This window comes from Cavia porcellus, unplaced genomic scaffold, assembly GCF_034190915.1.
Source record: "Cavia porcellus strain 051 isolate PalLab524CR breed Dunkin Hartley unplaced genomic scaffold, mCavPor4.1 scaffold_1, whole genome shotgun sequence".
NCBI classification, from domain to species: Eukaryota; Metazoa; Chordata; class Mammalia; order Rodentia; family Caviidae; genus Cavia; species Cavia porcellus.
The window spans coordinates 33,964,424-33,975,322 of NW_026947484.1; the positions used below are offsets into that span (position 1 = coordinate 33,964,424).

The window sequence follows — 10,899 nt, forward strand, 5'->3', positions numbered from 1 at the left end:
ATTAATAGAAAGGATTGAATCAGGAAAAGGACTGGCTGATAAACGTGAGGTAGGACCATCCAATTACTGTCCAAGAGAGTGACACTTCTTTATTAAAAACTTACAGATTCCTTTAGTATTTGCCTAACACTGAGGACACAGAGGCAAGTAGAACAGATCTTTTCAGGAATAGATGACAGATGAAGTCTTATTACGAGGCTGTTGCAGTTTAATACTCTCATAATCTAATCCCAATTTTCTGCTTTATTTTTCGTTAGATGAACTTGTGGTGACTCTGTTTCCAAATGGTGTACTCAGAGTGAGATTTGTTGGTCAGAATGTAAGGTTTAGTTCTCTGAGTAGTAATAAGTGGTCATAGCTTTTGCTACGGTCGCTGGGATATGCTTGGCTAAACTGAGCCAGCTTCTGAGACCTGGTAAGGTTGGGTTTCTGAACCCAAGAAAAAGACAGATTCTGGACCATGCTGAATTAATTACTTACTACCTTCCCATGGTGAGGTGTTTAGTAGCCTGCTGGTCTTCTCTAGGAAATGCTCTGACATTCTTTTATCATTGGTGCTCCTCTCTTGATGCTCTTTTTTCTTTTATTCCAGTTGATATTAAGGTTGGTGGAAACAGATGCTTGGTAGAGTTACATGTATTTTCCACAGAATATGGGTAGTGGTGCTAAAATTCCAGATAGTGGTATGATTTACCAAAACGTGTTACACTTTTACTCATTTACTTGTGCATTGCATATTAATTTTAATTGGAGTTTCTGTGCCAAAAAATAATAAATATAATCTCTGCTTGTTCCTGTGGAACTCAATGTAAAATTTTTGACAATAGTCAGAAGCACTGGTGTTTTACATGCTGGTCTTCCTTTTGTATTGCCCAAGATTGTAGTTGTGTAAGAAATGATTCTGCAATTAAATATATTTTAATTAATTCAAATGTCATCATAAACACTTAGAGGCCGTCAACTGAATGTACTCACAGCATAGCCTACTTTCCTGTTTAAAATATCTTAGATTTAGCACAATATAAATGTGACCTTTCCAAAGGTTATAAGTGAGTTAGAATCATAAACATTTGTCACGTTACTCACTATTCATTGTTTCATAAAATTGGGAAATTATTTTAGGCCCAAGGAAAATTGCAGAAAGCTTGGAACCACTTTACCATCACCATGGACATTGATCCACAGAACTACCTGGCCTATGAAGGAAGAGCTGTGGTCTGTCTTCAGAAGGGTATTAATTTTGCTGCAATGCAAGACATTAATGCAGCTATAAAGGTAAAAATATACTTAGTTCATATTATTATTGGCATAATTAGCACAATCAATGAACTTCTTCAAATAAGAAGTTCTGTGTTACCTTTTTAAAATGACTTTGAAGAAAATATTTTCCGTTATTCCTGAGTATTTCCTAACCTCAAAAATTATTGTATCTTGGCAATTTTATAGTCTAAATGAATTTAAAATTTAAAATCCAAATTCCTGATAAACATTGATTACTCTCAGGAAATGCCACTTTTCAGATTCACAAATCAGGCACTTCATTTTGTAGTATGAAGAAATGCAAACTATAAAATGAAGTTCTAGTTTTACAGGAACTAAAGAAAGAAGAATTTAAATCTGCAGATTCTTCCTCAAGTGAAACTCTAAATAAAAGTCCTGCATTTTGAATGCAGTGACAGAAATCTTTTTAGTTCTTGAATTTCCTCTCTCTAAATTTGAGTAGACGCTGTAGTGTTTGAAATGAGAAAAAGGAAAAGACCTGAAGAACAATTACTACTACATAGGAAAAACAAACATGTCAATTATTGAATTTAATTTCTTTTCTGGCTTAACATAGGTAAACAGATAAACTTTCCTCCTGTGTCTGTGTCTTGGAAAGGAGCTGAGTAAAGCATTAAAATGATTTGTTTTATTGCAAGCAAATCAACAGTGTTGACATCAAACCAATTTCATAACAAGTCCTTTCTCACAATATTTGCTCTAATCGGGTTTTACCTGCACTATAAAGTTACCCTTTCCCACAAGTAGATTTCATAATGTTCATTTTTGCAGACATGAAATTGGAGATAAACACTATTCCCAGATGCTAAAGACTCATTCTATTATATACAGATCAATAGGACTGCAGAGTTCTTAACAAATCGCGGTGTGATTCATGAGTTTATGGGTCAACAACAGAATGCAATGAAAGACTATCAAGCAGCGATTGCTCTAGACCCCAAGTACTGGCTGGCTTACTTTAATGCCGGAAATATCTACTTTCACCATCGGCAGTTTTCTCAGGTAATGTGAGTTTTCCTTAACATTTTCTTTCTGACACTAAATGCCTGTTTGTTAAATGTAGTTTCAAAATGCAATCCTTATACTGCAGCCTAATAAATCATAGCTCTTCTTTTTTAAAAAAACTCTTTTTCATAAGACTGTTTATGATTACCCATTAAGTGTTTGTGCCAGTATGGATTTAGTCTCTTTATTGTCTTCAGCCATATTCTTTCAGCCTTCCCTGAGTGCCAGCACTATCCTTGCCATGTCCATTGTCACCAACCTCCAGCCTGCTGGCACTTCTTTCTCCCACTTAAATTTCATTGCAAACCCTCTTTATGATGGGATTTCTACCTCATCTTAATTTATACCTTTGCTAAACATCAGGATACTGGAAGTAGGGAGACTTGGATATCAGTTTTGATTTAATTTCTTCCAATCTCAAATTATAATGTCTGAAATAAAAATACTGGTATAGTGTATTGCTTTATTTTGAATTTATTTTATTTGAATTGTAAAGCATTTACATGATTCAGACTCTTATTACCTTTTCGAGTTTTTCTTTCTATCTGCAGTCATTCTTGTTCTGATTTCCTTCAATTTTCCTTGTCCTTCATCTGTCTTTCTGAGTTGGTAGTTTAAATTCTCTCTTTTTTTTGTTTACCCTTCCAATTGTATTAGGACAGTTTATTAATGTCATGTATTTTTTCAGTATTTTTCTAGCTGTAACCCATACATTTCAGTCTGTATTTATTTTTGACTTGAGTAAAATACATATAAAATTTTCCATCTTAACTACCTCTGGACCAGTTCAGCAGTATTAAGCATATTCTGTAACATTCCTATTAATTCAAGTTTTCCTAAAATTTTGTACCTGAAATTTGTATTTTAAAAGTATTTTATTCTGTGGTCTATTTTCTTTAGTTTTTTAAAAGAATTTTCTGATGGGAAGGTATATAGTTGTACTCTTTTCTAAAAAATATCTTTAATTCCTTATCTTTTTAGTTTCTCTACTATAAAGAACAATAAAATCACCTATAGGTGCATAATCAAGAATACTTGTTAAAAAGAAAAGAAAAAAATCTCGTCCTCATGACCTACTCTCTAGCTATCTCCTCTGCTTTACTACTATTCTTCATGGAGGACTTTGCTTAAGCTAGCTGGTTATAGTGGCTCTTTCTCCACTGTTGATTTACTGCACAGGGTCTCTGCAATTCTTTGTTTCCACCCTGCACATCTACTGGTCTTCCAGTGCTCTTGCCAAAGTTATCAGTGGTCTCCTCCATCCTCTTCTCCCTTGTGTCTATTACCACTCAGCGGTAATGGACACGGGCACTTGTCTCATGCTAAAACACTCTGTTTTCCAGATGATGCTACTCTACCCTGTTTTCTTCTGAACACCTTGGCTAGATCCTCCTGTGTCAGTGCTTTCCTGACATCTCTCTGCTTCGTTTCTAAATGCTGTTACCAACCCAGGACTGGCTCTTGTTTTGCTTCTGTTTTTGTGTGCTGATCTCTTAACTCTCAAGTCTTATTAAGATTGTAAATTCTGAGGGGCGAGAATCATTTACTGTTATCTCTTTACTGAATTTCTTGACTCAGAAAACCCATCTAGGGTTAGAGATATAGACTGCTTGTGTCACACGTGTGCTAAGATTCAGGTTCAAGCCTCAGGACGGTGGTAGTGGCAGAAGTGGGGGGTTGGAGAAAAGAGAAAGAGGAAAAAAAAAAAAAAAAAGAAAAGCTCCATTTAGTCCCATAATTTGTACTAGTTGTCAACCTCTACCTTTCCTCTGAGTTCCTAACTCAGGTTTATTTCAAGTAACTAAAATTAGGGATTTTACAAGTGCATTAATATCAAAACTGATCTGTTAATCCTCTATCCGTAGCCCAGTTTTCATTGTGTAAATTCTCTTAACTCAAGATGTCATCTTCCACAAAGCCATTTGAGCAAAACCATCAGAGTGAAACATACTTTTTTTTTTTCTTTCCTTCTTCTACTCAATCATTTAATCTTGTCAGTTTAGTGTCTTAATTTTTTTCAATGAGCTTGGTTGACTACCATAGTGAATCAGATGCTGGGCCACAGTTGTTGAAGGTGTAATTCTCTAAGGCACAAATGCCACGGTTGTTCAAATCTCATTGGACAGCTGGGAGGAAAACACAGCAGCATCAATTGCCTTAAACTTCATTAATGGCAGATTATTCTCTAACTGGGTCCTGTCCATGTTGTTTTGCATGATAAAGTTAGTTAATGAAATTTAGACAAATAAAATGACCAGGACAATTTTCCATTTTCATAGATGTTTAAGATATGCATAAGGGGAGAACCTCTGCCTTTTACATGTGTTTATCTTTAATAATTATGAACGTCATGTACAGGATTATTTGTTTAGATCTACAATGTAGTTTGAGCTTTTTAAAATTTATGATAGAGCTCTATCCCCACCACACTGCTGACACATTAACCAGGGAAACATTTCACCCTAAAAGGGGTTCCATTTTTTTTCTGAAATATCACATGCTGGGGTTCCTCAGTACATAGTCCCTTGGGAGACAGGTAACCCTTGACAGTAGCTATTCAGGTATGCTGCTCTGCTTTGGGATTCTCTTTGTGGAGAAAATTGCTTCCATGCCTTTCCCATTTCGTCTTCCTGCTATTATTTCTTACTATACTGGGAACAAGCTTTACGTCCAGGAGGAAGGATCCCTCAAGTAATCTTTAGACAGTTAAAACATGTATATTACCTGATTTCTTTTTTCTTTAGTAACTTATGGGCTACTTGTACAAATTGTGAGCTATAAATATAAGTGGATCTGTTTTCTAATTATTTATTATGGTTATTAGGGCATTAAACAATTTCTTAAAATTCAGGCCTCTAATTACTTTAACCTCTAGGTAGTTGATGCTGTTATATTTCAAGTAACCTCATTAAATTTATAGAATTTTCAGTTTTGAGAATAATGGAATCAGAAGATATAATATAAATTTACATTGTTCAAAGTTAGGTACTCTACTGGTATTTTATTGAGTTCTTTTTTCATAGCCAAGGTATGCATTTGCTCCTACACAATTGAAGTCATGCTTTTGTGATAAAGGAATTGTGTAATATTTTTGATCATTTATTGGTGAATTAAAATGAAGGCCAGATTACTTTATGAAGAAGGCAATGCTTTGCCTCCTCTTTGATGACTATGTATGCTGCCTTTTCTTTAGTAATAAATTCTCTTCATACTGTTCATAAACGGATGTCAACCTGTCTCTATCCCAGCACCTCCATGCAGTACAGAATCGCTGTCATCCATGAATGAGAGGGGTTATGTGCTAATTGAGTCTGAGCCTCGTCTTGCTCTCTCCTTCCTTCCTCTTGTTGCTTTTGCTGTCTGCTGCCATGAACTATTGCTCCTCTGCCATGAGCCATTCTGCCTTGGATCCAGCCAATTGTGGTCTGAATCCTCTAGAAACTGTGAGCTAAATAAACATTTTCCCCTTTTGCTTTGAGTATTTTGTGCCAGCAATTAGAAAAGTAATTAAGACAGAACTTAGTACCAGAGAAATGGGATCATTGCCCTGACTATACCTGACATGTAGCTCAGGACCCTTTGGGAATGGCTGGTAGCGAAGTTTGGGAAGGTTCATAGATGTCAACTGAAAAAGTAGAGACGGAATGTCTTGCACTGTTCTTATGGGAGATTCTGGTCCAAGCTCAGAAGACCAGAATGCTGATAGAAATCCCATCAGTGAAGACCAGGCTTGAGAGGTTTCTAATGGAAAAAGGACTGCATTGGCTGTTGGACTCCTGGTGATGTGTGTTATGGCTTGGCAGAAAGTTTGTCTGCATTTTGTTTGTGGCCAGAGACTGCCTCAGACTGAGATTAACAGTTTCAGACTAATTAATCCGGCAGAAGAAACTTCAAGGCAGTCTAATGATGAGGCAGTAACATGGATACTGGTAGACTTTTAGCCAGATTTATGTTGCGAATCAGTAGCAAACAGCCCAGAAGAATGATTTAAAACATGGTGAGTTTGGCCAGAAGGAATTGCCAGTAATGTCCCCCAAAAACCAATAGGCTAAAGGTTGTTTGCCAATCTGTGATGCTACTAGAGAGGGTGGAATCTTCAGGAAGTGGGATCTAGTAGATGAAAGTCTCATTACTGGGCCTGCATTCTTGAAGGGGATTCTGGGGCTGTAACCACTTCCGGTCTCTCCTTGCTTCCTAACTGTCATGAAATGGATAGCCTCTCCTTGCATATGCTCCCACCTTGGTGACTTGTACCACCACAGCTCCAAAACAACAGGGCCACTTGATCATCAGCACAAACCTCTGAAATCGTATGCCAAAGTAAATCATTTCTGTGTTTAAGTTGATTATACCAGATATTGTGTTGCAATTATAGAAAACTTAAGACTCACAGTGCTTCTAGTGCTCCCTTGGTAGGCCACTATCCATAATTTTAAATGAATAATAAATGCCCTTTGAATTTTCAGATAACTTCTAATTAAAAAATGTTGGAAATGTTATTGTTTTTACATTTTGTAGGCCAGTGACTACTACTCAAAGTCTTTAAAGTTTGATCCGGAAAATGAATATGTTCTCATGAATCAAGCCATTACAAATACAATACTAAATAAATATGAAGAAGCAAAAGAAGATTTTGCATGTCTAATTGACCGCTGTCCCTTTTGGGCTGCAGCGTATTTTAACAGAGCACATTTGTACTGCTTTTTAAAGCAGTATCACCTTGCTGAGGAAGACCTTACTACAGGTACATTTTTTGGAAATTATTTTGATAAGACTAAAGTGGTTGATATTTTTGTTTGTAGACTACAAAAGAAAATCGCAAGGTTTATTTGTCTTGATAAACTAACACAAAATCAGTGTGTTTAGATAACATATCTGAAATGTAACCACTATAAATTCCCTTATGTAACATGTTAACCTAAAGTTTTGGTAAGCAGAGTTAAAGAGAATTATTAGGAAATAATATACAAGCAATGCCAACCTTTCAGTGAAAGCCATTGTATTGTGGTTTCTCAAATTAGCTTTCTTAGGAAGAGTCAACATTTTAGATTTAACTGAATTTTTGCAATTGAAAAAATTATTTCAAATCAAAGTTCTTACAAAGTTTTATTTTTAAAGGTGAAACTATTTTTGAGTGCTTGCATAAACATATCTTGAAATTTGTTCTTTTGCAGCCCTGTCTTTGACGCCTAATGATGTGCTGGTATATAACCTCAGAGCAGAAGTTCGGGGTAAAATAGGTCTGACAGAAGAAGCTATGGCTGACTACAACCAAGCACTTGATCTTGAAGAATATGCCTCAGTTGCCTGAGTTTATAGACTGTGCTGTGATTTCTGTGGTAGCTTACATTTACATGGCTACGCCTCCTGAAACTGAAATGTATTTGTTCAGAAGTTTGTACCACCTTCTGCATTTTCTGCATTTTGCTTAGTCTTCTATATTATCCTTTAATGCATTTTAACAGATTGTTTCTATATATTGGGAATATCTCAATAATTGAATTTCTTCACAAATTGTAGAATTTACATGAGAAAGTTTCTCAAGGAATATGAATACATAAAATATTTTATCTAAAGTAAAATAATTTCCTTTGAAGTAGTATGTAGAAAAAATGTTATCAACCTTTTCATGGATTCCTACACAGAATATGTCCAACAGTATCCAGATAAAGGATGAATACAAGATGATAACTATAAAAATATTAAAATCACATGCATTTCCTCTCTTCTTTAAATAATGTATATACTGACTTGTATTCTTTCTGATACATTTTTTCAGCAGATAAACATGTCTCTCTTTTTCATGTTCCTTTTTTTCTAAGATAGCATCTATAAAGATTTCAGGTAACCCAGTTTTCTGAGATAACCTTTTCTGCCTTTTTAGTTCTGGTCTCAACAATGCATACGTATATGCCGATTGTTTAACTATACGTGAAAATCTGTCTGCACTTGTGATTGGTGTATCATAACAGTAGATGGGTTGAGAAATTAAAACAGCCAAACATTCTTTATAGAATGTTTCTAAGAGATCTTTGAATCAATCAGAGAATGCCCTTCTTTTATATCACTGATGATAACAAGACGAATGGACTTTTATTTCATTTGGATTTGCTTCACCAGCTTATGTTCCTTCTTGGTATATTTTTGCTGGTACCCATCCAGTTCCTTAGAAGCCTGGTTCCACCAAGATTAGCAATTGGAAGAAATACATCTGCCCACTCAGCCTTTTTTGTTTTAGGCTAGCTGCAGATTTCACAATAGAAAGTTGATTTTAGTTTGTAAGCCACTGTGCAAAAGTTTCATAATATTTTAGGGTACTTTTCCTGGTGACATGTGTGGGTACAGGAAAGTGTGAGGAATGGGTCATCCCCACTGAGTCACACTGCCTGGTGCACTAAACCCGTGTGATCAGTTGTTTCAGAGCCTTTTCTCTCAAGGTCTCGAGGTCCTGTTATCCCTGCCTTGGTCACAGGTGAGATTCAGGCTGACTGTGCTCTGTAGGCAGCGCCACTCCTCCTGCTATGCTCACATCTCACACCTCTTCCTGGTGGGCCTGGGCTCCTTTATCAGTGATCAGGGGTTGGATGTGCAGGCTTCCCTTCATGCTGTCCCCATGCACTGCAGATGTGCAGAAGATCCGAGTCTCTATCATATGCACCTTTGATAATAAGGAAAAGGGACGAGGAGATAAATTTCTCTCCCATGCATCTCTTGGTGATGTCCAGATAGGTTTTAAATAGGTTCCTGAAAAATAGTCCTGGGAATTTAAGCAGTTAGTTGCCTTTACTGGTGGCCAATAAAAGCACAAAGTACACCTCTTATTATTGCTTTTGTTTTCCTTGACTCACTTCCATTTCTTACATCCCGGATTCTCTGTGATTTAACTTGATAAATAGTGGCTCAAAAGCATTTTCCTTAGATTCTGCTTTCCAAGGGAATTCAGATGAAGCCAATTAGTAATTTAATATCCCACCCCCAACTGCACACTAGTTACCTTCCATATGAGGCAGGATGTAACAACTAATGGAGAATGATACAAACTGAGGATCACAGCAGCATAATGGAGCCAATCATGACTAGCTTGTCAAAAGGCTTCAGGTCCCTTTGTGCATATTTCTTCACATCTGAAGTTTCCATTTGCACTGATGGCACCCTATGAAGACACCTCTGGTGTTCCTTCAGAAGTGTTTATCTCCATCCACAGATAGACCTCCTCAAAACTGCAGAGGGCTTAATGATAGGGGAGAAACTTCAGCTAACAGCAGAGGAGAGATAAGGAGAAACTGTTCAACTCCCCTGGCCACTGAGTGGTAATTTCCCCAGCGTTCCCCAGTTCCAGCGTATAAAATTCATGTAGAACACATATTTTGTCGGTTTCCTCCCTTTCCTGACCCTCCTCACCTATCTCCTTTTCTGTTGACAAAGCTCCCCTTTGAAGTAAATCACTTGTACTAAAATCTTTATCTCAGGGTGCACTTCTGAAGCATCTGAATGTAAAACAGCATCACCAAAGAAGAGGTATTAGAGCTGAATTTGGAGCAGGGTAACATCTGTTGGCAGAGATGCTGAATAGTAAGATCTTCCGAAGAGACCAGTCATCTGCACAGATACACAGAAGCAGGAAAATGGAAAATTAACATTTGAGGAGGAGTTGAAGTAGAGAATTTCTGTGAGAAAATGGTGGAAACGAAGCAGAGCTTCCAGTCAGTCAGATGTGAAGGATCCTCAGCACTGGATAAAGGAATTAAAATTCAAAGTAAGGAGTTAAAGCTTGACTGCGGGTGTGAGAGAGAACGTGGCAGATGGACAGAGAAAGGAAGTGTCTTTCATTCCCTTTGTTTCCTTCCATATTAGGGGTTTTTATAGCATCATCAATAAAAATTGGACCTTGGAAAATTGATCAGATTTTTCCTGTTTTGCATGGGATCCTTTCTGATGGTTGTCCCAGACATATGAGGAGAAAGACAGCAGGGTGAAGGCATGATGGAGAATAAGAGAGAAGGTGACTTTCTGGGTTAAGCCTGGCACAGATGCCATCAGAGGAGAGGGAAGCAGTATCTAGTTCCTTCTTTTATTTCACTTTGTGTAGTACTGATATCTTTAGCCATTGGGCTGAGCCTATGCACTCGTCACAACTGCTGGGATTTATGGGTTTGGTTTAAGTATTTTTACAATATATGTATGCTATAACACACACACACACACACACACACACACACACACACACACACACACAGATCTCAGTGTTCCCTAGAGGTAAAATTGGAGAGGTAAAGAAAGTGGGAGAATTTTTGCCTTATTTCACTTTTTTTTACTTAATAAGAAAAAAGTATAGAATTATAGGTGAGTTTTATGCATTTCTGTCATTTGTAAGGGGTTTTGTTAACTGTGGCTTTTTCCCCCACTACAGTATAAGCTCTATGAAAGTAGATGCTTTGTCTTTTACATTTCATGTTATATTGCTAATACTTACGGGGCCTGACAATTATTAGGTGATCATGGAATATGTGTTAAAAACAATTAAAAACACTATGAGTCAACATCACTGTCCAGTTATCACTTGCTTTGCACATGTCTTTTAGATGTCTTGCCTGTATTCCATAAAATGAAAAC

The 10,899-nt window shown here is 36.8% G+C and overlaps 1 protein-coding gene across 2 annotated transcripts in view; it reads left to right on the top strand.

Moving 5' to 3' along the window:
• Positions 1 to 10,186, top strand: part of Ttc6 (tetratricopeptide repeat domain 6) — a 222,464-nt gene extending 212,278 nt beyond the window's left edge. For both annotated transcript variants that reach the window (XM_063246763.1, XM_063246760.1), the window contains 4 exons: positions 1,123 to 1,275; positions 2,113 to 2,283; positions 6,805 to 7,030; positions 7,461 to 10,186. In XM_063246763.1, coding sequence (XP_063102833.1) covers positions 1,123 to 1,275; positions 2,113 to 2,283; positions 6,805 to 7,030; positions 7,461 to 7,597 — 687 coding nt within the window. In that variant the 3' untranslated portion in view covers positions 7,598 to 10,186. The remainder of the gene's footprint in view (positions 1 to 1,122; positions 1,276 to 2,112; positions 2,284 to 6,804; positions 7,031 to 7,460) is intronic.
• Positions 10,187 to 10,899: the final 713 nt, after the last annotated feature.